We start from the raw sequence: 27,914 nt of genomic DNA on the forward strand, positions 1-27,914 counted from the left end.
TCGGTCCTCCCTGTGTGTTGTCAGTTGTGTTCAAAGCATCAGAGTGATAGGGAGTGTGAGGGCTGCATGGTGGAATAGTTATGTGAATGCGAGCATAGAGAGAGAGGGAATGGGTAAGGGTGCATGGATGTCAGTGTCAAGTAGGATGTGGAGGAAGAGATTGCTGGTGAGGAAAGGCAATGGGGATCAGATTGAGGGTGATGGGAAATTCATACTCACTTCTCCAGTGCGCTGAAGGTCATGAAATCTTTTCCTGCACTGTATCCAGGTTTTGCAGGTGACTCCCAAGGAGTTGACCTCCTCAGCCACCTGTATCCACACTGCCTTGGTCTGAGTGGGAGGCTTCTTCCTCCCTGATGAAGGGAACAGCACCTCCTTTTTGGCACTAGCCCCATCGACTAATGCCTGCAGTGCTGCCTCGTCAAAGCGAGGAGCTGATCTGGCCCTCCCGCTTGTCATTTTTGCTGCAGCTCCCTCACACTACAGTCAAGAAGCTTGGCAGTTTGCAGAAGAAGCAAGGCTTGCTGTGGACCTTAAATGCAACAGCAATGATGACGTCATGAGAGGGGACTTTCAGTCATGAAAAAACCATTTGCAAAAGCTTCCCACACGTTGGAAATCAATTGGCCAATTAAGTTAAAATTGCATCAATTTCCCACATCCATTTGGATTCGTGTGCGAAACACGAAATTCGGATAACACGACACCAGCCCGCACCTGAGTTAAAATCCAGCCCTTTGTGTTCACTTGGACAGATTTGTGTGCACCTGTGGAAGTGGCTTAGTGAGTTGCAGTGAAAGGTGAGACATAACGGTACCCCCCCCCCCCACCCCCCCGCCCCCTCTCAATGCTGAAGACTGTGAAAGGAAAGGCTTGCGCATTGCAGGGCTGCTTCATTGTGTTTGTGTTGGTGTGGGGTCGTGCCAACCTGGCACATCATGTGGCAGCCAGAATGTGCAGAATCAAGTGAAGTAAATCTGGCCATGGTGAGGCCATCACTGGCATCCCAGGCAGCAGTGTGGTCGGGTGCTGATGCCCTCTGTCCTGTGCAGCATCAGGTGATTGCGGAGAAGGTTAGTGTGGTTGTTGGTGCTGCTGGTGTGCCTGGTAATGCTGGTGTTGGGGCTGATCGTGATCAGATTCTGAGGACTAAGGTGGGAGAGTATAAACCGTACCCATGCTGATGGAATAGATGGCAGATGAACTTGAGAAGACAGAAGCAATCTGTCAGTGGTGAGAGAGGTTGTTCCAATGAGGTGACGCTGGATAGAGAGTTTGCTCCAAACACTTGTAACCTGCATAAAGCTCAATCTGTCTTCCAAATGCAGTAAGCAACAGCTTCTGAGCTTGGAAAGTGAACACTTGTGAGATGGGAGCTTTTATAGCACATTTCAAGCCGTCAAGCAATGAGCTGATTCCATGGCCATTCAAACTCCCGCCCAGCTTAACAGACGTGATCCCCGAGCAGCGTGGACCTCGTGGGCAGCCTGGTAAACTCTGAAGGTGAGCTCAAAATTGTTGTTAATCCTCTGTTAACAAGGTCATAATGACCTGAATTGCCTCCCCCGCCGCCGTGTGTCTGGTCTGCTCAGTGCTGACAGACCCAATATTTGGTAAGGGTACGTGGCGGCAGATTAACAGCGGGGTCTCGGCCACTGTCAAATAAAAAACACTTCCCCACCCGACCTGCCACCGATCCCGCCCACTGACCCCCCGGAAAGTTCCCCCCTTAGATTCTATTCTGTGATTAAATAATTTGGGCGGGGAGAGTTGAAATGGGGGTAAGGATGGGGTCTGGAGGATGTTCTGTCATGAACTGGAGGGGATTAATTGATATTTTCTTTTCATAACCTTATGTCCTATGCAGATGTTTTCCTCAATTCTCAAATGTGTATTTTCTGGAGATGACAAGGGAATTTATTGATGTAGTACTGCACCCTTGACAATAGCAATTCATGTTTTGGCACGTAGCAAATCTGTACAATCAACAGCCTCTTCATTACGGGATAAATACTGACGCAGTCACATTGAAAATAGAAAGACGACTTTAACTCTGAAAGCAAAAATATTTTGAAATGGTTATTCCATACAAACCTGAGCTTTCTTTGTTTCCTGCATTGTGCAGCTATAACACTTACTGAACTTGTTTTGAGTTTGGCTGGTTTCAGCACACTTTAATGAGCAGACCAATACTTGCATGACTGAATTTCTTTGACTCTTGGAGGGCGAGTTTCCCACTGGAGGCGGGTTGGAGGCGGGTTTCGGTTTGAGTGGGTTCCAAAGCCGCCTCCACTGATAGGTTTGACAAAATTGCGCTTTTCCCCTGATTGGCCAGTTGATTTCAGAGGTGTGGGTTGCCCTTGGCCAATTAGTGTTTTGGGACTGAAACTCGCCCCTGCTGACATCACTTTTCCAGCCTCATTTAAGGGCTGCTTGCTGCCTTGGATCATTCCACTGGATTTCTGCCTATGCTGCACCACCTGCAACATCGTTTGAGAAACCACTATGTCCAATTCCAAGGCAAGGGCCTCCCAGAGGTTCTTGGATGAAGCGCTGCAAATGTTGGTTGAGGGGGTGAGAGCTAGCAGGGAGGTGTTCTTCCCCTCATCTGGGAGGAAGAGGCCTCCCAAAGAAACCAAGGCTGTGTGGGTGCAGCTGGCAAGGGATATAACTTCCAGATCTGTGTGCAGATTGGGTGAATGTTTATGTGTATTGATGATATACCATCCCTGTTGGAAAGCATTAAAATGATTTGATGGCAAAATGTTGGCGTGATGGCATTTGTTCTTTTGCCTTAGGCAGCTCCACATTGCGGGCTCTGTGACACTTGCGTTGTGAGGTTGGTGGCCTGAGTGAAAGGAGGCCAGAGAGTCATGTCCATTGTCTATCATGTCTTAAGATGGAGCCAAGCACATGTGCCAACTTGGGCAACCTATGCAAATCTGGCCAGGATAAGAACATCCCTTGCATCTCGGACAGCCATGTGCTTGTGTTCTGCCACTGCTGCTGGTCGATAGACCGGCGCTCGGTCCTCCGCCTGCTCCTCCTGCTCCTCCTCCTCCTCCTTCTCCTCATCCTCGTCTGAGGAGGCCGGAAATTGCAAGCCACGACGCTGTGCGATGTTGTGCAGTGTACAGCAGACCACGACCATTCTGGAGACTCTGTATGGTGTATACTGCAGGGCTCCACCTGATCGGTCAAGGCATCGGAAGTGCATCTTCAACAACCCAATGGTTTGCTCGATGATGGACCTGGTCGAAGTGTGGCTGGCATTGTAGTGCTCTTCAGCCTCGTTAGCTAGCCTCCTGATCGGCATCATTAACCACTTCTTCAGGGGGTAGCCTTTGTCACCAGGGAGCCATCTGTTAAGTTGGTTTGGCGGATTGAAAAGCGGAGGAACACTAGCGTGCCGTAGAATGAAAGAGTCATGGCAACTACCACAGAACTTAGTGCAAACATGCAAAAACTCCTTCTTGTGATTACACACCAGCTGTATGTTGAGGGATTGGAAGCCCTTGTGGTTGACAAAGATAGCTGGGTTGTGATGGGGTACCAGGGACACATGTGTGCAGCCTATGACGCCCTGCACCATTGGCAAGCCTGCCATATTTGCAAAGCCAACCGTATGCACAGTATACTTGCTTGATCCCTTGAGAACTGGATGTAATTGTGCGCCTTTGTGTAAAGGGCATCGGTAACCTGCGTTATGCAACTGTGGGTGGCCGACTGGGAGATGCTGCTGATGTCTGCTGGTGATCCCTGGAAGGAGCCTGTGGCAAAAAAGTTTGAGTGCGGTAGTGACTTTGACAGCCACTGGTAAGGGGTGTCCACCCGTTCCTCTGGGCACCAGGTCTTGCTGCAGCAGGCCGCAGATGTCTCGGACAAGCTCTCTCGAAAGTCTCAGCCTCCTTTGGCACTGCTACTCACTCATGTTGAGGTAGCTCATCCTCTGTCTGTAAACCCTCTGTTGGGGGTATCTCCTGTGGCGAGGTGCCTCGATGCGCCGGTGCCTTCTGCCCTGTGCAGCATCAGGTGGCTGAGCAGGAGGTTGGGGCTTCTGCTGCTGTTGCTGCTGAGCTGCCTGGTTCTGCTGATGCCGTGGATGCTCCTCATCCGAATGTGAGGTCCATGGTGAAAGGAAATGAATGGTCCCCATGCTGCTGGCAAATACCTCCGTTGGGGAAGCGCTCATTCCAAGCGGGGAGAGGGTCTTCCAAGGAGGTCCCACAGTTGATAGATAGAAGCTGCAACACCTCTGACTTCGTAAGGGCTGCTAAAAGTGCTGAAAGTCCTTTTAAAGCAAAGTTCTGCCACCTTCAACTAATCCCTGATGAAAGCTCCGTTTTAATGGTGGAGCTGCAGCTGTGAGGAGACCACCCACTTGTCAACCCACCAGGATTAGCTGGCGTGGTTCAAGAGGGTCGTGAAACATGCAAAAAATGTCGAAAAATAACGAGGGCCTCTCACAATAGGATTAGAGAGGTCCTTAACGACCATTTAAGGCTCTTAACAAGCTCTCTGGCCTGCTGGAGGCGGGACAGTTTCCCACCCTGCAAAACCGGCGCCGGCAAAATTGCACGGAGGCGGGTGGAGGCAGCTTCCGAACCCGCACTCATTTTTCCCGCCTTTCCTGCCTCCAAACCCACCTCCTCGGGGCTGAGAAAATCGTCCCCTTGGTAATACAGCAACAACCTAAATCTGTTAACTAGTTTTCTGTATCACAGTTCTTTATTGACTTATGTAGTGGTAAAGTTTTAGCAATACCTGGTGTCTGTAGAAATGCATTTTATTGACCCTTTAGGCCATTTATATTGTCTACTTCAGCATTCTTTTCTGGTGTCAGCCATGGCTCAGTGGGTTGTGGATTCAAGCCCCACTCTCACTGCAGTTTTGAGGGCATGCTGCACTAGCAGAGGTGCCATTTTTCAGATGAGACTTTAAACCAGAGTCTGTCCTCTCAGGTGGACGTAAAAGATTCCACGGTACTATTCAAAGAAGAGCAGGGGAGTTCTCCCAGCGGCCTGGCCAATATTTATCCCTCAACCAACATCATTAAAACAGATTATCTAGTCATTATCACATTGCTGTTTGTGTGACCTTGATATGCGCAAATTGACTGCCGCGTTTCCTACATTACCATAGTGATGACAGATCAGAAAAAGTACATTGGTTGTGAAGCTCTTTGGGATGTCCTGATGCCATGAAAGGTGCTATATAATGCAAGTCTTTCAAAAAATGTATTCCGCAACTTTATTACCCTATGAGTAAAACAAAGTTCTGCCTGACCTCCCTTACTCCTGACTTTGTGGCCCTGATATTAACATGGAGATGGGATCTGAGCTGGGGGGGGGTCGGAGGGCTGATAGTGGGCAACAAACACTCAAGATTGTGGGATGGATGGGAATATATGATTTCAACAGGGATGCCTCATTATCATTTTACTTCTGGGTTTCGTGTCTCCACTGTGTGGGAGCGAGTGTGATGCGGACCTGCACAATGCGATTTCACCGTGATTATTTAAAGGCTCACTTCGCAGATGTAATTTGGAGGAGTTATGTGGATTATATTAAGTGAAATTGAAGTTGTGAGTCGGAATCAGGGAGAGCAAAGGCTGCACATGATTTAATGAGGCGTTCCTAAAAGTACTGCTGGGTGCAGTAAGAGCTAGGATGGAGGTGCTCTTCCCTAGCAAAGGCAAACAAAAACTGCTGCCACTACAAAGAGGTGTGGTTGGGGAGGTGGCCCAATAGGTGAGCAGCAGGAATGTTGTCATGAGGACGTTGATCCAGTGTAGGAAGTGTTTCAATTACCTAACCAGATCCGGGAAGGTGAGCAAAGTTGCAGATGCACCTACATCCTGTAATATACTTCCCACTCACTCTGTCTTGTCAATCGTACTCCATTCACTTCACTCCTCACACCCACTGATGTTTCAGCAGCACCCATTGTTGCGTTTCAATGCACTTCCTCAACTCCCCCTTCCTCCATCCACCATTGCCATTCACCCCAATCTGTATGTAGTGTGATCCCACTTCACACAGCTCCCCCAATTCTCAATACACGCACTCAAATGCATGCCAGTGCCACTCGTGATTCACCTGCCTGATAGTCACCCTCACTGAATGTACTACATCCATTGGACACTCATAAGGCTGATGTGCCTTTTTCAGGAGAATAGAGCGCAAAATACAAGGGAGAGCGAGAGGTAGACTCCCACAGATTGTGGAGCTCACAAATGTTGAGCAGGCGGCTTTGGAGATAAATGCATGTCAGCCTCCTTGAGCATCGAAGATGGCGATACTTGTACTTCACTGCAGCAGGGTGACAGAATTAATCTCTCTGACACATCTCATACAAGACTAAGACACCTTGATGAATTCAGCACCTAATGAAATATGATCACTATAATAATATCCCATGACTAAATCATATCAGTCTCTACTCTCCACCAGGGTCATCACATGAAGAACAGCAGCCCCTGTCCTTTGCAGACGAGGATTCCTCAGAGGATCTGGTTCCTTCTGAGGGTGCACCGTCACAGGACACACGCGAACCAGGCATCAGCGGAGATATGAGTACTTCAGTAGGTCCTGTTAGACAGCTATGTGGGATGTCACCTGCTGAATTGGACTTCACAAGTGAGCACGGAGGGTGTAGTCCTCTCCAAGCTCTGCTCAGCTGGACAGAGATACTGAACCCTGGGGCCCATCAATAAAAAGGAGAACGATAGAGGATCAGCAACAAATGTGCGAGGTACTGGCAACCCTACCAGGCACACTTTCCACAATGTCACAGATGGAGGAATCCAGCTCAGACATTTATGGATTGATGTCACAAGCCATTGCGAGGATGTCTTCCATTGAGAGAGTGGCCTCCTCGCTGGAACTTGAATTGCAGTGCACTAATCAGTCCCTGCAGGCCCCGATGGTGGCCATGCAAGCTATAGATGCTAACATTTCTACCGCCTTAAACAGGATGACAGGTACATTAGATATGGGCTTAAAAGGTGTCACTGATCTGCTCCAAGCTGTTCTCCCGCAGTGAGGCAGGAGTGATGCGGCGCTGGTTCAGCAGAAGTACGATGGCGATAAGGGAGATAAAAGTGGAAACTTCTCTCAAAGCATTTCCACGTCTCACCTGTTGTTCCCCCTCAATGGATTACTTTGTACCACTTTTCTGTGCACCATTCATGCAGGGCAAGTGCCAATTTTGTTTTTCAGTGGTTTGATGTTGAATGTGAAGACATGAATTGACTGAGACCAATTTGGTGCATGTGCAACAAGTGGATGGTTGGTTACAGCACTGCTTGTGTACATTGGGGGAGGGGGGGTGAAGAGGGAGGAAGCAGGGATGTGATAGTTGCGTTGGTCCAGTGTGAGTGACCAACTGAACTTTTGAGCTGTAAAGGCATCCTGAGCAACAATGTGATCGGCTGGTCTGGGGTTGGGCTCCCCATCTTCCTCTTCCTCCTCCTCCTCCATTGGAATCCTCGTCAGATGGTGAGTTCTGAGTGGCTTTTTCCTCCTGCACGTCTAGTCCTCGATGCTGCGTTCTGTGTTGCAGAACATAGCGCCCACGATTATCCTAGAGACCCTCGCTGGCAAGACTGAAGGGTGCCTCCAGATCTGTCCAGGCACCTGAAGCGTATCTTGAGAATGCCAATGACTTGCTCCACAACACATCTGGTTGTCATATGGCTCGCATTGTAGTGCTCTTGGGGTTCATTGGTGGGGTTCCTCAGAGGTGTTATCAGCCAGGTTTGAATTGGGTATCCTTTGTCGCATAGCAGCCTGCAATTAAGGCTGGTTCCAGGTATGAACAGGTCATTGATATTGGACTGCCGCATTATGAAAGCATCATAGCAGCTCCCAGGCAGGTCTGGGCCCCTGGGGATCGGGAGTGCTGGCAAAAGAGCCCGGCACTCAAGAGAAATGCCAGGCTCATGGGGCGTATCCGGCACTCCACAGGGGGGGTGGGTGAGGTGGCTGGGGACGGGAGCAGAGGTAGGTGCTGGCAGGCGGCCAGCAACAAAAATGGCCGCTCCGCACCTCGCCTTTAAATAGCGCCGCCCCAGCCGCAGGTAAGCCCCCCTGACCCCGACGAAGATCGCAGCCGGGGCGCAAGTGGGGCGCTACCGGTTACTGCCACCACTAACCTCCTGCTGAATTTCGCGGGAGGTGTTGGCGGCACCGCGCCCGGGCGCTAGTTTCTTTGCGCCCGTTAGCGCCCTAAGAGGGCCCTCTTAGGGCGCTAACGGGAGGTGCAAAGCAACCAAATTTTTCCCCCTGAGCCTTTATTCAGTTTAGGTTTCCAGACCTTTAACCATTCCCATGAAGTGCCGTTCAATCTCGCTGTACAGTTTCGTTGGCGACCTGTGCAGGAAGCGTTAATTCAAAATCTCTGGCAAAATCGTATGATAACCTCAGTTAAATATTATAAATACAGACCCGCCACTTCAGTGTGGGGTACTCAGACGCGCCAATATTCGCCGTGGTAAAAATGGAAACGGGCGCAGCGGTTTAGTTTCGCATTTTAAGAATCTGACTATTTAATCCCCCCCCATTCGACTCTCTCCCACCCGTAGTGGTGGGCAGGGGGCGGGGTGCGGTTAACATCAAAGCCCCTAATTTTTAATTTGTGTCTTCTGTTATTTGACTGTAGTAAGTTTGTTAATATACATTTTTGTTAATTTTCTTTATAATGTTGAATACTTAATTCAGTCACATAAAATTGTTTTTTGCAACCAAAGGAAATTCTAGCTCGTCAACATTTCTCACAACGGAGGTTCCAGATGCCTACAATAACAATAATTTGCATTTATATAACACCTTTAATGTAGTAAGACATCCCAAGGCACTTCACAGAAGTGTTGTCAAACAGAAATTTGACACAGAGCCACACAAGGGGATATTAGGACAGATGACTAAAAGCTTGGACAAAGTGGTAGGTTTTAAAGAGTGTCTTAAAGGGGAGAGTGGTGGAGAAGTTTAGGAAGGGAATTCGGGCCTAGGCAACTGAAGGCATAGCTGCCAATGATGGAGCGATTAAAATTGGGGATGCGCAAGAGGCCAGAATTGGAGGAGTGCAGAGATCTTGAAGGCTTGTAGGGCTGTAGAAGGCTACAGAGATAGGGAAGTGTGAGCTTATGGAGAGATTTGTAAACAAGGATGAGAATTTTAAATTAGCGGCGTTGCTGGACTGGAAGCCAGTGTAGGTCAGCGAGCACTGGGGCGATGGTTGAATGGGACTTGCTGCGAGTTAGGATGCATGCAGCAAAATTTTGGATGAGCACAAGTTTATGTAGGGTGGACAATGGGAGGCCGGCCAGGAGAGCATTGGAATAGTCAAGTCTAGAGATAAAAAAAGGCATGGATGAGGGTTTCAGCAGCAGATGAGCTGAGGTGGGGTGGAGTCGGGTGATGTTACGGAGCTGGAAGTAGGTGGTCTTGGTGATGGAGTGGATATTGCGGTGAGAAACTTGGCGTGGTACTTAGGTGGGCAGTAGAGAAGGCGGATTTTAAATGAGGAATTCCCTACCTAGACCTCTCTGCCTCTCTACCTCTCTTTCCTCCTTTAAGACACTCCTTAAAACCTACCTCTTTGACCAAGCTCTTGGGCATCTGCCGTAATTTCTCCTTATTTGGCTCAGTGTCAGATTTTTTTGTCTTATACAGTAATGCTCCTGTGAAGCACCTTGGGATGTTTTACTACGTTAAAGGCACTATATAAATACAAGTTGTTGTTGTTGTTATGAGAGGTGACAGGGGTGTAATGAGGTGAGATGCTCAAAAGAGGAGAAGGTGCCAGAGGAGTAGGGGGACAGATCAAGGTGTGATTTGGTGATAAAAGCTATACTGCCACCATGGCAGTTTGGGCGAGGCAACTGTTGGACTGTATAGCTAGGCAGTGAAGCTTCATTAAGTGGTAAGGTGTCATCAGTGCCACCCACCACCCCGCCCCCCCAAGCCATGTTTCCGTCAAGGACATGCTGGCGATGCAATCATCCACATTAAGCTCATGGATGGCAAGTACCTTGTTCACAAGTGAACGGACATTCTGGACGGAGATGCGCAGAGTGGCGGTGATAGGTGATCCACTGTCAGAGTCCACAGGGTATGCGCTGGGAGGGGTGAGTGGGACGGGAAGGAGGTTGGCAAGATTAGCCCCCAGCAAGAGAGGCATAGAGGGAAGCAGCAGGCTTCCCTTACCTAAGGGAATCACAGGACGGCAGCAGGAGAGTAGGAAGGTCGAGGAGTGCTGAAGGGTTGAGGTAGGGATTTGGGAGGGCAGAGTACCCGAGAGGGGAGAAGTGAAAGGATGCATGGTGACAGCAGAGTGGGGCCTAGGAGGAGTAAAGAGAAAAGAAGAGAAAAGGGGAAATAGAAGTGAAGGGCTTGGTTCCGGAGCGGCAGCCAAAACATGTATGCGAATGGACACAGGGAAACTCATGTTACATATGTTGGATCCGTGAGTCAGAGGATATGCTGTTATTAAATAAACACACGGATGCTGTACATCAACAATAAACAGGTCTTTACTGGAGGAGGGTAGTCTCAAGACTGGGGGTACAGAGGCATGCGCAAAGCTTATATACCGGTGTGGTCACTGCCGGTACTACAGTATACAGGAGCTGTAAAAGTAGTTCTGACTTAAAGGCACAGACACTACAATTCCTCCCCTTTTAGATTAGTAGTACCCCTAATATTCAAACAACAATTAACATTTCAACATGTACATTAAACAACAAAAGTCCATTTATAGATTCAGTCTTTGGGGCGGCTTCCTGACCCTTTCGGGATAGCGCCTTTCCGGAGGTTCTTGTTCTTGGTGCAGAGGCGATTCTGACCCCTTTTCATCGGGTAGTTCATCGGGTTCCACTGCTACTGGGTCTGAAGTAGATGCTACCGGTATGTCGGGTTCATCCCCAGGTACTCGCGACATGGGGTTGACGCGTTCCTGTGACGCTAAGATCTGATCGACGTGGCGTCTCACAATGTTCTCCCCGACATCCACTGTGTACATTAATGGCCCCTGCCTTGTACATATTGTTCCGGGTTGCCATTTCTCTGTTCGATAGTCACGGGCCAAGACTGGTTGCCCTACATTGAAGCTCCTTGTCGGCTTCTCATTGATGTGCTGGAATTGTTTGTTATCAACATTTCTTCGCACATTTGGTCTGAGCAAGTCCAGACGAGATCTCAACCTTCGGTTAAAGAACATCATGGCCGGGGTCTGGTTGGTAACTGCATGTGTCGCGTTTCGGTAGGCTAATAAGAAATTGTCCATCTTATGCTGCAGTGGAATTTCATTGTCGCACATGGCCTTTATCGCCTTCTTAAAGGTTTGTACGAACCTCTCAGCCAATCCATTTGTTGCTGGATGATACGGGGCGGATGTGTAATGCCTTACCCCATTCCTTCTCATAAATTTTTGGAACTCGTCGGACACAAACTGTGGTCCATTATCAGAGCAAATCTGCTCTGGCAACCCGTTTCTGGCAAATATGGTCCGTAGGACTGCAATCGTTTTCTCTGTAGTGGTTGAAGACATTTTTATCACCTCAGGCCACTTTGAATGAGCATCCACTGCTATTAAGAGCATTGAGTCCATGAATGGACCAGCAAAATCAATATGCACCCGTTGCCATGGAGAGGAGGGCCACTCCCATGGGTGTAGAGGGGCATGTGGTGGTGCATTTTGGACCTTCTGGCATCCTAAGCAGCTCTTAGTTAGGTCTTCGATTTGTTGATCGATTCCCGGCCACCACACATAAGCCCTAGCAAGGCTTTTCATTTTCACTCCCCCCAGATGACCTCCATGTAGCTCATTTAGCACTCGCTCCCTTAACTTGGGTGGAATCACCACTCTGGATCCACACATCACTGTCCCCTGGCATACTGACAGCTGTTCTCTTCTGGATGAGAATGCTGGCAACAGTGAGTCGCCATGTGTTGGCCATCCCCTCACCGTCAATTCATATACCCGCGACAGCGTCGGATCATTGCGGGTCTCCTTCTCTATATCCGCGTTTGTTACTGGCAATCGTTCAATTATTGACGAATAAAATATCTCGATAGGGTCCACTGCTGGTGCTTCCTCCACAGTAGGCAGTGGCAGGCGCGATAGCCCATCAGTGTTCCCATTCTGTTTCGTACCTTTATATTCTATTTCATATTGATTCGCCCCTAGGAACAGGGACCATCTTTGTAACCGCTGTGCAGTCATCACTGGAACGCCCTTCTTAGGATTAAAGATGGAGACAAGTGGTTGGTGGTCAGTCAGCAAGGTGAACTTCTGCCAATGCAGATAGTGGTTGAATTTTTTACCCCATACTAGGCTGAGGGCCTCCCTGTCAGTCTGGGCGTAGTTGCGCTCGGCTGAGGTTAGTGACCGAGACGCAAAGGCTACTGGCCTCTCCAACCCGTCTGGGAATTTGTGTGACAGCACCGCTCCAATACCATAGGGTGATGCATCACATGCCAAATGAATTGGTCCTGCTGGGTTGAAATGGGCCAACACCTCTTTTGATGTGATCAATTCTTTACACTTCTGGAAAGCTCGTCTACGTTCGTCATCCCACTTCCATGGTACCCCTGTTTGCAGTAGGGTGTTCAGTGGGTGTAATACCGCAGACAAATTTGGTAAGAACTTGTGGTAGTAGTTTACCAGCCCGAGGAACGACCTCAGTTGTGACACATTTTCCGGTGCTGGAGCCTTGACTACTGCCTCAATCTTGTCAGGGGACTTATGTAACCCCTCTTCATCAATGACGTGGCCACAATACGAGATCTGTTTCTGGAAAAACTCGCACTTGTGGCGATTAGCTCGTAGCCCATACTCCTTTAATCTGGTGAGCACCTTCTCCAAGTTGGCGAGGTGATCACCGTCATTTTTGTCCGTGACCAAGATGTCGTCCAAATAACACTGGGTCCCTGGAATCCCTTGCAGGACTTGATCCATTGCCCTTTGCCAAATAGCTGGAGCTGATGCAACTCCAAACACCAGCCGGTTGCATTGATAGAGACCTTTATGAGTTGATCGTAAGGTATTGTTTCGAAGCTTCTTCTACCTCCATTTGCAAGTACGCCTGGCTAGATCAATTTTGGTGAAGCGTTTACCTCCAGATAGCGAACCGAAAATATCCTCAATTCGTGGAAGCGGATATTGTACCGTGTGAAGGACTGGGTTCACTGTCACCTTAAAATCCCCACAGATGGTTCCCCAGGCGTATTACTCAACGACCTCTTCATTACAGGAATGATGGGTGTAGCCCACTCGCTCCAGTCCACTTTGGACAGTACTCCTGAACGTTCCAACCCTTCCAGCTCTGCTTCAACAGCTGGTCTGATCGCATAAGGCACTGGTCTGGCCTTCAGAAACTTTGGGCTTGCATTTTCCTCTATTTTAATCGTTGCTGTTATTCCTTTTAGTGTTCCTAGTCCCTCCTGGAACACTTCTTTTGCGTCAGTTAGCATTTTTGACAGTCGTCCAGGTGTGACGTCATCCTTTTTGGCCTCAACCTTCAGTGCCTGTATGGAATGCCAATCTAATTGTATCTTCCGGATCCATTCACGTCCTAGCAGTGGTGGTCCTCCATCTGGCAATACATATATATCCATTTTAGGTATTTCCTGGCCTTTATATGTCACTTTCACCCTTATTTTTCCTTTGGGGTAGACTTTTTGCCCCATATACATCTTCAAGACAATCTCTGTAGCTTTCAAGGGTATGTGTGAAAATAGCCGCTTGTAGTCTCTTTGATTTATGACTGTTAGAGCTGACCCTGTGTCCAATTCCATTTTCACTTGGACTCCGTCTATCTTGAGTGTAACCCAGATAGTATGGTGATCCTCCATTTTGGTTACCTTATGTAGTTTCAGACAACCCAGCTCCTTGCTTCTGGAGTCTGTGTCACTTTTCTGTTCGTCTGAACCACTGTCCATCACCTGGTGTACCTTTTTGTACTTCTCCTGTGGAGATTTCTTACTGTTGGTTTTCTTCCCAGACCTGCAGACTCTTGCTATGTGTCCTGCTTTCCCACGCCGTCTGCACACTTGGTCCTTGAACCAACAATCTTTCTGATCACGTGTTGTTCTGCCGCAGCGATAGCACTTCCCTGTTCCATAGGACATTTCATTGGTGCCATATTCTTGCGGTCTCCGTTGTATCTCTGCAGCACTCCTTGCGGCTGCTTTGTGTGATACTGCCATACTGAAAGCTTTGTCCAGCGGAAGATCCTTTTCCGACAGAAGCGGTTCCTTCACTCTGTAGCCCACACACAAACTTGTCCCTTAACGTATCTGCTAGTCCCGCTCCAAATTGGCAGTGTTTTGATAGCTTGCGCAGTTCTGTTAGGTACTCAGCATTGCTTTCGTCTTTGTGTTTGTTCCTTTTATGGAACTTAAATCGTTCTGCTATCAGCAGCGGTGTGGGGTTTAAGTGGTCCTGTAGGATTTCTACTATGCTTTCAAAATTCTTGTTTACCGGCTTCTCTGGGGTTATTAGATTTCGCAGTAACCCATAAGTTTTTGCACCCATGGAATTTAACAGAACCAGTGCTTTATTTGCATCTGGCACTTCATTCGCCCTGCAGTACACCTCAATATGTTCCACATATGTCGCCCAATCTTCGACTTCATTGTCGAACGTAGAGATACTGCCACTCTTCGGCATCCTTGGGTGTGAGTTAACTGTCAAAAATGGCGCCTCCCGCGCTTCCCCTTCTCCGCTGGCACAAAATGGCGTCTCCCGCGCTCTTCTTCTTCTCTGCGGCTCAATGGCGTCTCCCGAGCTCCCCTTTCTTCGCCCCGCTGACCCTGTTCAGCCCGTGAGCCCTGGCTGTGCTCTGCGCGTTCTTCTTTTTATATTTTTCGACGCCGCTCAGTCTAGAACCCGGCTGTTTCTTTACCCTCTCTCTCTCCGGTTTGTTTTCCTTTTCTCGACGCCGCTCGGTGTTCAACCCCCGGCTGCGCCCTGAGCTCTTCACCCTCTGTCTTACCCCGTCGACGCTGCTCGGCTTTCTCTCCACCGTCGGTCGGCTCCAGCTGCCGCTGCTCGGGAAGGTTCTGCGCTGGACCTGTCATCGGTCTCTTGATGCTCGTCGTGGCTGGGGAACCAAGCCCGGCTCTCCACAGCCTCCCCTGCGAAGTTCAATCTCTGCCTGACGGCTGGGCGGTTGCTCGTGGTCGACGCCCGTGTTCCTGGCCTTGACTTTTTTTTAATGTTGCAGGTAGATTCGAATCGACACTCGTTGCCACTGTTGGATCCGTGATTCAGAGGATATGCTGTTATTAAATAATCACACGGATGCTGTACATCAACAATAAACAGGTCTTTACTGGAGGAGGGTAGTCTCAAGACTTGGGGTACAGAGGCATGCGCAAAGCTTATATACCGGAGTGGTCACTGCCGGTACTACAGTATACAGGAGCTGTAAAAGTAGTTCTGACTTAAAGGCACATACACTACAACGTAGGCCTGGCTACATGCAAGATTAGGATAGAAATGTCCTGGTAATAAATGGGGAATAAGGAATTGGAGACAGGTGTGGAGCGCGTGTGAGTCCAAAAGCTAATCGAAGGGCAGAGCACCGGAGGAACCACTGCTGGAGGTATTTCCAAGGGAATGAAGAGCCAGGAAGTGTGCAGAATCAATCGCTGGGAAGATAATCAGCCACGGTTTCTGCTGCTGATTTGAGTAAATCAAAGAGCACAGTACCAGCACTCAACTCCACTTAGTAACTAAAGTTGATAAGGTGGTCAAAAAAGCATATGGGTTACTTGGTTACTTGGGTTTATAAATAGAGGGATAGAATATAAAAGCAAAGAGATTATGCAAAAGCTTTATAAATCACTGGTTAGGCCTGAGCTCGGGTATTGTGGACAATTCTGGGCACCACACTTCAGGAAAGATGTAAACATAGAGACATAGAAACATAGAGGGTAGGAGCAGGAGTAGGCCATTCGGCCCCTCGAGCCTGCTCCGCCATTCAATGCGATCATGGCTGATCATCCAAATTCAGTACCCGGTCCCTGCTTTCTCCCCATACCCCTTGATCCCTTTAGCCTTAAGAAATATATCCAACTCCTTCTTGAATATATTTAATGAATTGGCCTCTACTGCTTTCTGTGGTAGAGAATTCCACAGGTTCACCACTCTCTGGGTGAAGAAATTCCTCCACATTTCTTTCCTAAATGGCTTACCCCTTATCCTTAGACTGTGACCCCTAGTTCTGGACTCCCCGGCCATCGGGAACATCCTTCCTGCATCTAGTCTGTCCAGTCCTGTCAGAATTTTATAAGTTTCAATGAGATCCCCTCTCATTCTTCTAAACTCCAGCGAGTACAAGCCCAATCGACCCAATCTCTCCTCATACGTCATTCCTGCCATCCCAGGTATCAGCCTGGTGAACCTTTGCTGAACTCCTTCCATGGCAAGAACATCCTTCCTCAGATAAAGGCCTTAGAAAGGGTGCAGAGGAGGATTAACAAGGATGTTACCAGGGATGAGGAACTTCAGTTATGAGGAGAGGTTGGAAAAGTTAGGACTGTTCTCCTTAGAAGAAAGAAGTTAAGAGATGACCTAATAGAGGGTTTCAGATGATGAGAGGTTTGATAGAGTAAATAGAGAAAAACTATTTCCTCTGGCAAGTGGGTTAATAACCAGAGGTCATAGATTCAAAATCGTTGGAAAAAGATCTGGAGGAGAGTTGAGGAGAAATTTTTTCACTCAAGAGTTGCAAGGATCTGGAACGCTCTTCCTGAAAAGGTGGTGGAAGATGATTCCATAAATAATTTAAAAAAGGAGTTGGACAGATACTTGATGATGAGGAACCTACAGGGTTACTGACTAAAAGAGGGGGTAGGAACATAGGAACAGGAGTAGGCCATTCAGCCCCTTTGTCGGCCGGTACAGACAAGATTGGCCGAATGGCCTCCTTCTGTGCTGTAAATTTCTATGATTCTATGATGAATCAGGCATAGGAGCGATACAATGAATTCCATATGACCATCATAGGAACATAAGAACATAGGAACAGGAGTAGGCCATTCAGCCCCTCGAGGCTGCTCCACCATTCAATGAGATCATGACTGATCTGCGACCTAACTCCATATACCCGCCTTTGGCCTTTAATGCTTTTGTTTAACAGATAGCTATCAATCTCCAATTTAAAATTAACAATTGATCTAGCATCAATTGCTGGTTGAGGAAGAGAGATCGAAACTTCTACCACCCTTTCTGTGTAGAAGTGTTTCCTAATTTCACTCCTGAAAGGCCTGGCTCTGATTTTTAGACTATGCCCCCTAGTCCTAGAATCCCCAACCAGCAGAAATAGTTTCTCTCTATCTACCCTATCTGTTCCCCTTAATATCCTGAAAACTTCGATCAGATCACCCCGTAACCTTCTGAATTCTAGGGAATACAAACCTAATTTGTGTAATCTCGCCTCGTAACTTAACCCTTGAAGCCCGGGTATCATTCTGGTAAACCTACGCTGCACTCCCTCCAAGGCCAATTTATCCTTCCTAAAGTGTGGTGCCCAGAACTACTCACAATACTCCAGGTGTGGTTGTCGAGGAAATGAACTATCAGACGGAGACTTCGAGGTTCGCTTTAGGAATTTATTACGTGATATCACGGAGAGTCTGCAGCAGTCCCTACTGCCCACCAGCACTCTAAATTACTAATGTACAGCACTCATAGTTATACAGCAAGGTAAACAACTTCAGGTGATTAGCTTACATTACATTTCAACATACGGTTTCATAGGTTCCATTGTTCTCAAGAAACAGATTAACATGTTCACATTTTATCACCAGATGTCCTAAGCCAAAAGGTCAGCTTGACTTCATTATGGCAGTCAGCAGTTCTTTTAGTTTTAACTAGTTTAGTGTCCTTTGTTCAATTAGTAAAGTGGTCAAGTATCCCAGCATGCCTTAATGTTTAATACCTTTTCTCCCACAATTCCCTCCTTGTTGATCTTTACTGATCAACACTGCTTTACGGCATTGTATTCAGTTCGTTTTCATAGGGAGGGTAATATCCCTTTGGGAAGGGACGCATTTTTAGACAATCTTCTTCATCATATCATCCTGGTTTGCTCTTTTTCTTTCCGTTCTCTCTAGTACTTTCGTAGCTCTTTTTACAGATGCTACTGATTCTACTGTTTGCGCCAGCAGATATCTCACTCTTATCCACATTATACAAATTAATATAAATAAAACTCCTGTCACTACACAAAATATAACCATTGGGTGAACAAACAATTCCAGCACTGCGGATGCTTTAGGTGACCATCCGTTAAACACATCCCACCAGTGGTGTATCGTCAAATCTGTTATTTGCGTAGCTATTTGAATCAAACCTTGCTCATCATAATCCATCACTGCTTTTAAATGGTGCAGATCTCTTCCTCTTTTCGCTAAGGCTTCTGCTATCTTTTAATTGTTTTTCAAAAATTTCGTCAGATTAGCCAAATTAACTGTAGGGGAGGCATTTTCTATCCCCAATACAGTTCTTCTTTGCATTACCGTAGCCCATTTTCCCAACTGATATGTCTTGTTGGTATGTGGGTCAAACACAGTATAAACATCTTTTATGCAAGTGTTTAAAGGGGGCCTTTTCAAAATCCCGTCTACATATATATGTCAGTGTCATTCTCTATCCTACAACTTATGTTCACTCCTTTTTCCCATTTTATACTTAGAGTTATATTAGATCCTTGGCTAAATACTATTTTATCCATCCCAGATTTCATTTCGAACATCCCACAGGCTTCGCAATTAATCGTCCAATTAGCAATTACACAAATGGTGCCATTGTTACAAGTGTAAGTTCCCTGCGATTGATTACTGTCTCTCGCCTTCCATCCTAACTGGCCTGCCCATTCTGTTTTTTCAGTAGGCAGGATGGTCCAGGCGGCTGTCCTTATTACACATAAGCCGATTATTATTATCTGGTTTAACATATTTCCTGATTTATCCTAGAAATCTTTAAATTATCCTAATTATTGTTATACAGCATTAAATATAAACATATATAGCAATCCGAAAGTAATCAGTCCTTCAATGGAGTGCCAAATTATGGTGGGCACGGATCTTTTTCCGTTTCTGAAGTGGTGTCTGGTGCAGTATGTTTATACTCCACCTCTGGTGTTTTCTCCGGATGATGCAACTTGCACCTTGTAGCGTGTACCCAATCAGGTTTTTCTTTCAATTTGAGAGCTGTTCGAGTTGTAAGCAGCACCAAATATGGTCCTTTCCACCTAGGAGAAAAAGATTCTTTATTTAGCGCTTTCACATAAACTTGATCTTCGGGTTTAAAGGGGTGCATGTTTCCTTCTGTGGGGCGCGTCTGGGCCTGTCTCACTTTCTCATGTATTCTTCCTGCTGTTTCACACATGGCCTGAGCATATTTTAATGATTTTTCATCATTCCAAATTAATGCCACCTTCTCTGGAGTCATGGGTGGGCGTGTGCCTGTTGTCATAGGCCGGCCCATCAAGATCTCATGTGGTGTCAGACCTGTGTTTCTATTTTTCTGATTTCTCAGGGCATACATTACTACTGGCACGGCATCCGACCATTGCAACCCATTTTGCTGGCATACTTTGGTTAGGGCGGCCTTGATTTCCCCATTCACTCTTTCCACTATTCCTGAGGATTGTGGCTGGTAAGGTATGTGCAATTTCCATTGAAATCCAAGGGCTTCGGTTAAGTTTTTTATCAGTTTGCTGGTGAAATGAGTTCCTCTGTCACTGTTTATTCCCATAGGTATTCCAAATCTAGGTATTATTTCTTTTAGCAGAATGCTTACTACTGTTCTGGCATCATCCCTCCTAGTGGGGTATGCCTCTACCCATCTGGAGAACATATCTACTATTACCAGTATGTACTTAAATCCTTTTACTGCGGGCATATGTACAAAATCTATCTGTAGATTCTCAAAGGGCAGCTCTGGTTGGGGTAGGTGATCAAAATTTGCGGGCGGTTTCCCTCTATTGTTCTGCTGACATACTAAACACGTTCTGGCAACTTTTTCAATTGTTACCGTTATTCCTGGTGCATACCATTGTTGGGACAATGCATGTGCCATCCCTCCTTTGCCCATGTGAGCCTGTCCATGTGCCAGGCGAGACAGGGGCAAAAACAAGCTTCGTGGGCAAACCACTCGGCCATCAGGATGCATCCATATATCATGATCTTGATAGCAACCTGCCTTACTCCAAGTACGTTTTTCTTGGACTGTTGCCTGACTTTGGGCCTGTCGTAGTAGATCAGCATCAATGCTACTAGGAAGTTCTGGAGGAAAGTTACTAACGGTATTTTTGGCGGCTTGAAGCTGTGGGGCCTGCCTCAGTGCGACCTCTTTAGCCGCACTATCAGCAAACCTATTTTTGATAATTGGGTGTTTCTTTATACGTGTACCATGCTGTACAATGGGTTCGTTTCTTTTCTCTACTGGTTTCAATTAGATATTGTAAATACTGCCCCTGAGGATCTTCCAATTCCTGCAAGGCTTGGTATACATTTTTTACCAATTGGCCATAAGGATTGCTATTCAGCTGCCAGCAGTACAAAATGGGGGCTCCTTCTACTTGCTTTTCCTCTATCATTAAATTCATTAGCTGATGAGTTTGTATTTGAGGCAGTTCCATGAACATGCCGTCTCGAGTGCAGTATATAACTGCTCCCAATTTACATAAAGCCTGTCTTCCCAACATAGGGAGAGGGGCGGTCTGAGAAATTATGAGGGTGTCTGTGACGGATTGCCCGTGCACTTGAATTTCGGTAGGTTTGGAGAGGGGTTCTAACATAGGGATACCGGCTACTCCCATGCTTACAACGTTAAATTGACTGGCGGGTATACCCACGGAGGGGGGTACAGAGGACATTGTTGCACCGGTATCGACCAGAAGGTCCAAATGGCTATTTCCTATTTTAACTGTAGCCATAGGCTGTTCTCTCATGGATTTGGACAATCTGATCACAGCCGCCTGTACCACCGCTTCTCCGTGGCACTCCTATGCGGATGGATTAGGGTTACTGAAAGAAAAGGAAGTTCCTTCTGCCCCTGGAGCTGGATACCCTCCTTGTTGGGCGTATCCCTGCTGTGGCCTTGGGGGGCATCGGCAATCTCTAGCCCAATGTCCTCTTTTCCCACAGTTCCTACATTCATCCTGTGATCTATCTCTCATTTGCCATTGTCCTCTTCCCCTTCCTCTGCCTCTACCATAACCTCCTCTTCTTGCAAATCCTCTTCTATTCTGTTGGAAATATTGCCCCGCTGTTTTTGCCTTTTGCTCTTTCGACTGAGTAAAGAGTCCTTCCCTATCCATATTTACCAGAGCAGTAACTACGTCCGCCCAGGGCTGAGTCTGCCAATTTAGATTAATCATTTTAAAGGCTTGAGCTTGAAAGGGTAACATGCAGTTTAGCAGTGTTTGTACTGCCAAAGGTCCATTGTCTGCTAACGGAACTCCCGCATGTTCCTCCCACTTGCTTTTAAATCGAGCTACAAAATCAGGAATTGTCTCCTCCTTTCTTTGCAGACATCGAGTAACTTCTCCTATGTCACTATGCTTCTTGGCTCCTCTCATTATAGCCTCTTTACCTCTATGTTCTAACCAGTGAGCAAAAGACTCATTTCCCTGGTCCAGTTGTACATCATCTTGTCGCCAATCTCCATTTTCTCCCGGGGGAACAGCAAATCCGTCCCTTAGGGTCGACCATGAGGACCCATACGCACATTTTAGCAGCATTAGCACATCCCCAGGAAGAGGGCTGTAAATGGTACATATTTGTTCTAGCCAATTATGAAAGGCAGTGGGCTTCTTTAAGGGGTCTGGTGCCTCAGCTATCATAGCTCTAGCTTCCGCTGGGGACCATGGTTTTAACACTGCCATGTCTCCTATCATGACTCGAGGAAGTTGATGGGTAGTAGTGTCAGGTTCGAGCGCGCCTCTGTCTCTAGGGGCTGTTTCTTTTGTTTGTGACCTAGTTGTAGGTCCGTTACGTGAGGGTAGGTCCTGTACATTACTACCAGGCAGTGCAGCAGCTCCTGCTCTGAGTGCCTCTGCTGGAGGAGGAGGTTCAATTACGGGTTCATCTGCGGGTGGGGGTGGATTGTATGGAGGCGGCGCCGGAAATCGTGCCGGTTGCTGTCTTAGAGCAGCCGCTATCATTAGTAAATTATTTAACTCTTCCCCCATCTCAACCAGATCTCCCGCTGGGGTTCGGGGATACATTCCCACAACAGGAGCCTTAGGCAGCACCTCTTCCTTTTTCTGACTAGCCTCTGCCTCTTCCTGTTTCCCCTTCTTCTTTGGGGGTTGGTGTCTTTTTGCTACTTCCATCCACCTAGCAAAGCACCATAACATATAGGGGGTGTCCCACTCAGGATCCCCTCCTTCATTTCTAGTAATTTCTTCCCATTCTTTTATTAAAGGTATTTTAAAACTTCCCCCATAAGGCCAATCTCCACCCGACCATCCATACAGATCACTACTAAAAGTTACCGCATACCGATCGTCTCCTGTTTCTTTTATTACAGTATCGGCTGGCGAACCCGGTGGAACGATGGGATCTCCTACCTTTTTTCGATGTTGCACGAGCTTTTTTATTCTGTCATTCGTTCTTTTACATATCTTGATTTTACCATTTGCAGCCTCCTGTCCTACCTTGCCTCGGGCTCCTTTCTTGGCAGGCTCGGACGAATCCGCTCGACTGCCGTTATTTCCCATCTTCTCCTTACTCCTGTAACTTAGCTTTAAACTTACTGGTTATACAACCGCGGGTTATTTTATATACACAAAATACAATGAGCGCTCACCGGTTTTTCCATCCACGAATCCTGAAGTCAACCCTTTATTCTCTTTGTAGCTACTTAATTCGGTGCCATAGTCTTTTCTCTCTTCTCAGCAGTCTTGCCTCAGCATGAGTCACCGGCCGGATAACTAGGCAACCGCGCGCCGTCCCCCTTTCAGCTGGGACGCGCTAGGTGCTCTCCCCCTTTCAGCTGGGAGGCACCGGGCACTTTCCTTTTATTTTTAGGAGAGTCCCTTTTTAAATTTCCTTTGTCTAATTGGAGCCTAAGCGGGCCAAGTGATATACAAGGTCGACGCTATACCCAACTTAGACCTTCTTAGTTCTTTTAGATCCCGTTGTTAGGGATCCTGCCAGACTACGCCAAATTCTGTCGAGGAAATTAACTATCAGACGGAGACTTCGAGGTTCGCTTTAGGAATTTATTACGTGATATCACGGAGAGTCTGCAGCAGTCCCTACTGCCCACCAGCACTCTAAATTACTAATGTACAGCACTCATAGTTATACAGCAAGGTAAACAACTTCAGGTGATTAGCTTACATTACATTTCAACATAAGGTTTCATAGGTTCCATTGTTCTCAAGAAGCAGATTAACATGTTCACATTTTATCACCAGATGTCCTAAGCCAAAAGGTCAGCTTGACTTCATTATGGCAGTCAGCAGTTCTTTTAGTTTTAACTAGTTTAGTGTCCTTTGTTCAATTAGTAAAGTGGTCAAGTATCCCAGCATGCCTTAACGTTTAATACGTTTTCTCCCACAGTGGTCTAACCAGGGTTTTGTATAGCTGCAGCATAACTTCTACCCCCTTGTACTCTGGTCCGCTAGATATAAAGCCCAACACCCCATTAATCTTCTTGACTATTTCCTGTACCTGTTCATGACATTTTAATGATCTATGTACCTAGACCCCCAAGTCTCTTTGGACCTCCACTGTTTTTAAATTTTCACCATTTAGAAAGTACCCCGTTCTATCCTTTTTAGGTCCATAGTGGATGACCTCACATTTGCCTGATTGAAATCCATTTGCTACAGTTTTGCCCATTCACTTAGTCTGTTGGTATCCCTTTGTAATTTTATGCTTCCAGCTACACTGCCTACAATTCCACTTATCATTGTGTCATTGGCAAATTTGGATATATGACTTTCTATGCCATCATCTAATTTGTTAATAAATACGGTGAATAGCTGAGGCCCCAACACAGATCCCTGCAGGACACCACTAGTCACCTCCTGCCAATTTGAGTACCTACCCATTATCCCTACTGACTGTGGGACTAAGCACGAATTCTTTTTCAAAGATCCAGCACAGGCATGACGAGCCAAATGGCCTCCTGTGCTTCAAGTTTCTATTTTATGAATCTAAACTGTTTTATCCTTGGATCAGAAAGGGGATTTCAGCAAATGCGAAGAAATCGGCGGCCACTCACGCACCGTGATTCCCATAAATATTAATTTCCTGTGGAAACCAGCCCAATCCATAAAGTTATAGCATTGAGTTCCTGCAGTGTCCAGGCCGGGAGATGATCCGTCATCCGCTGTTGGCTGACCGGGCCTCAGGCCTCTGGCCTCCATCCCTGGGACAGTTAGATATTTTTGTTGTCTGCCTCTGTACTGTTTCAAAGGCTTTATTACCATTCATATGAACTGAACACAGTCCAGGTGATTTTGTTGTTTATTGGTTATGCGGTCAGATTAGCTTGTGATTTAAAATTCATGGCTGGTAGTCATGCATCCTGTGCTACTGTTCAGTTTTTATCAGCTAAATTTCTTTTGAGATTTGACCTAAAACTTTTGTTCTTGTGCTGCTTTAAAAATAAAATATGGTGGGTTATTTTCAGCTCCATAAATACTTGGGTGGATTTTCGTTTTGGTTGGTACCAGTCTGCTGCCTGCCTGACAGAAGCAGTTTTCAGGTCTGTCCTCTTCACCATTCCATCAGCAAGCTGTTCATGCAATTAGAGCAGCTTGCTGATCAAAAGGGGCGGGAGATTTGGCAGCTCCACCACAGATTTCCAGCCAGTCCAGGTAAATTAAAAGGAGGAAGGAGACACTCTTGAGGAGTACGGGCTTTGGAAGGGTTGATTTTTGCAACATTTGCTTTACGGTCTGCTGGTTAGGTTGCTTAACACTCCACCCTTTGGTACTTCAAAATTGCATTGGGGCCCTATTGGTGCCCTAGGACCCTGATTTGTATGGGTGAATAAGGCTGTTTCTGGTGGCTGTCCATTTCAAGGCCCCAAAAAAAATGGCAGCGACCATTATGTATGGAGTGGTGAGTGTTGCACTGCTGTTTTAATCACGCTCTGGCCCATTCTGGCCTGGTGGAGGGAAGTGTAATGTATATACCTTTAAGGGGGGAACTATCTTTTACAGCTCATGTATACTGCAGTACCGGCAGTGACCACACCTGTATATAGCACTGAGTAGTAATCTGTACAGATCAGTTCCAGTGTGAGCCATGTTGAGTAAACACCTGTTGTACCGTTCTCCTGCAGTCTGTGTCTTATTATACACGGACACAACATTGGCGACAAGGCAAGTTTGAACCTACCTGCAACTTTGCATCACCTCCCGGGGATTCGTTCCTGGAGGTCAGTGGATTGGAGGTCAAGGCCAGAGACTTGGGCGTCGACCACGGGCAACCGCCCAGTCATCCAGCAGAGACTCAAGAATTGTGGGGGAGGCTGTCGAGAGCCAGGCTTGGCTTTCCAGTCGAGGTGGTCCAGCGAAACGGGCTGGCAACAGGTAGTGCGCAGACCCTTCCCGGACAACGGCGGGCTAGAGCCCGACCGAGCAGCACAGCAAACGGCCGAGCAGTGTCGATGGGGGAGAGAGAGAGAGGGCAGAGCGCACAGGGCACCGCCGGTGTTCAGGGGCCGAGCAGCGTCGAAGAGAAGGAGAGAGAGACGCGCAGAAACCCACGAGGCGCCGCCATTGCCACGAGGACCGCCGAGAGCGGCGTTGGCAGCAGCGCAGGAGAAGCGCGCGAAACCTACATGGCGCCGCCATTGCCACGAGAACTGCCGGGAGCGGCGTTGGCAGCAGCAGGGGAGGAAGCAAAGCGCGGGAGACGCCATTTTAAGCCATTGGGAGACGCCATTTTAAACCACACCCAAAATGCCGAAGAGTGGCAGTATCACCGCATTTGACAATGAAGTCGAAGATTGGACTACATATGTCGAACGAATAGAGGTGTACTGCAAGGCAAATGAGGTGTCAGATGACAAGAAAGTGTCGGTATTGTTAAATTTGATGGGTGCAAGGACGCATGGTTTATTACGAAATCTAGTAACCCCAACGAAGCCAATGGAAAGAGTTTTGAAGACATAGTAACGATACTACAGGAACATTTAAACCCCACACCGCTGCTGATAGCAGAAAGATTCAAGTTTCACAAACGGAACCAGCATAAGGATGAAAGCAATGCTGATTATTTAACAGAACTGCGCAAACTATCAAAACACTGCCAGTTTGGAGCGGGACTGGCAGATACCTTAAGGGACAAGTTTGTGTGTGGGCTTCAAAGTGAAGGAACCCAGAAACGGCTTTTATCTGAAAAGGACCTTACGCTGGAAAAGGCTTTCAGCATTGCGGTATCATATGAAGCAGCAGCACGGGGCGCTGCAGAGATACAACAGAGACCGCAAGAATATGGCACAAACGAAATGTCATATAGAACAGAGAAGTGCTATCGCTGCGGCAGAACAACACATGGCCAGAATGATTGCTGGTTCAAAGACAAAGTGTGCAGACAGTGTGGAAAAGTAGGACACATAGCACGAGTCTGCAGGTCGGGAAAGAAAACCAGCAACAAACCTACCAAAGAGAAGTACAAGAAGGTACATAAGATGACGGAGAATAGTTCAGATGAACAAAAGAGTGATAATGACTCCGAAAGCAGGGAACTGAGTTGTCTGAAACTACATAATGTGATCACAACGGAGGATCACCGAACCATTTGGGTCACTCTCAAGATAGCAGGAGTCCAGGTAAAGATGGAATTGGACACAGGATCAGCCCTAACAGTCATAAACCGACGGGACTACGAGCGGCTATTCTCACACATACCCTTGAGCGACACAAAAATTATTTTGAAGACGTACACGGGACAAAAAGTCTACCCCAAAGGAAAAATAAGGGTGACCGTTATATATAACGGTAAGGAAACACCAAAACTAGACCTGTATGTATTGCAAGATGGAGGACCACCATTACTGGGACGTGAATGGATCCGGAAAATCCAACTGGATTGGCATTCCATACAGGCACTGACTGTGGCTGACAAAAAGGATGACGACGTCACACCTGGGCGACTGTCAAAGATCCTAACTGACGCAAAAGAAGTGTTCCAGCAAGGAGAGTCTGGAACGTTCAGGTGTACTGTCCAAGGTAGACTGGAGCGAGTGGGCTACACCCATCATCCCTGTGATGAAAAAGTCGTTGAGCAACATGCCTGGGGAACCAAGGAAGGTTCGCATCTGTTGGGACTTTAAGGTAACAGTGAACCCGGTCCTTCACACCGTACAATATCCACTTCCGTGGATTGAAGATATTTTCACCTCGCTATCTGGAGGGAAACGCTTCACTAAGATTGATCTGGCCCAGGCGTATCTGCAAATGGAGGTAGAAGAAGCACCAAAAAAATACCTCACAATCAACACCCATAAAGGCCTCTACCAATACAACCGGCTGGTATTCGGGGTAGCATCAGCTCCGGCTATTTGGCAGAGGGCAACGGAACAAGTCCTGCAAGGGATCCCAGGGACCCAGTGTTATTTGGACAACATCCTGGTCATGGGCGAAAATGACAGTGATCACCTTGCCAACCTGGAGCAGGTGCTCACTAGATTGCAGGAATATGGGCTCCGAGCTAACCGCCCCAAATGCGAGTTTTTTAGAAAACAGATCTCGTATTGTGGCCACGTTATCGATAAAGAGGGGTTACATAAGTCCCCAGAGAAGATTGAGACAGTAGTCAAGGCTCCAGCACTGGAAAATGTGTCACAACTGAGGTCGTTCCTTGGGCTGGTGAACTACTACCATAAGTTCTTGCCAAATTTGTCTACAATACTACACCCACTGAACA

The 27,914-nt window shown here is 47.2% G+C and overlaps 2 protein-coding genes across 2 annotated transcripts in view; one reads left to right on the forward strand and one right to left on the reverse strand.

Moving 5' to 3' along the window:
* mei4 (meiosis-specific, MEI4 homolog (S. cerevisiae)) overlaps positions 1-27,914 on the forward strand; it is a 796,394-nt gene that overhangs the window by 110,112 nt on the left and 658,368 nt on the right. The gene's annotated exons all lie outside the window — the stretch shown is intronic.
* Positions 15,571-22,741, reverse strand: LOC147121644 (uncharacterized). Its single transcript, XM_085976998.1, has 2 exons — positions 22,100-22,741; positions 15,571-15,687 (listed from the first exon to the last, which is right to left on the reverse strand). Exons 1-2 carry the CDS (start codon positions 22,739-22,741, stop codon positions 15,571-15,573), a joined length of 759 nt encoding a protein of 252 aa, XP_085833124.1.

This window comes from Somniosus microcephalus, chromosome 3 (assembly GCF_052327205.1).
Source record: "Somniosus microcephalus isolate GS21.2 chromosome 3, FLI_Smic_1.0, whole genome shotgun sequence".
NCBI classification, from domain to species: domain Eukaryota; kingdom Metazoa; phylum Chordata; class Chondrichthyes; order Squaliformes; family Somniosidae; genus Somniosus; species Somniosus microcephalus.

What these genes read in the sequence shown, in the direction of transcription:
- LOC147121644 (XM_085976998.1), bottom strand. Translation starts at nt 22,741, where the DNA reads ATGGGAAATAACGGCAGTCGAGCGGATTCGTCCGAGCCTGCCAAGAAA. An exon ending in CCCCACCCGCAGATGAACCC is followed by an intron (nt 15,688 to 22,099) that starts GTAATTGAACCT and finishes TACTCAAATCAG; the next exon opens with CAGCAGAAACCGTGGCTGAT.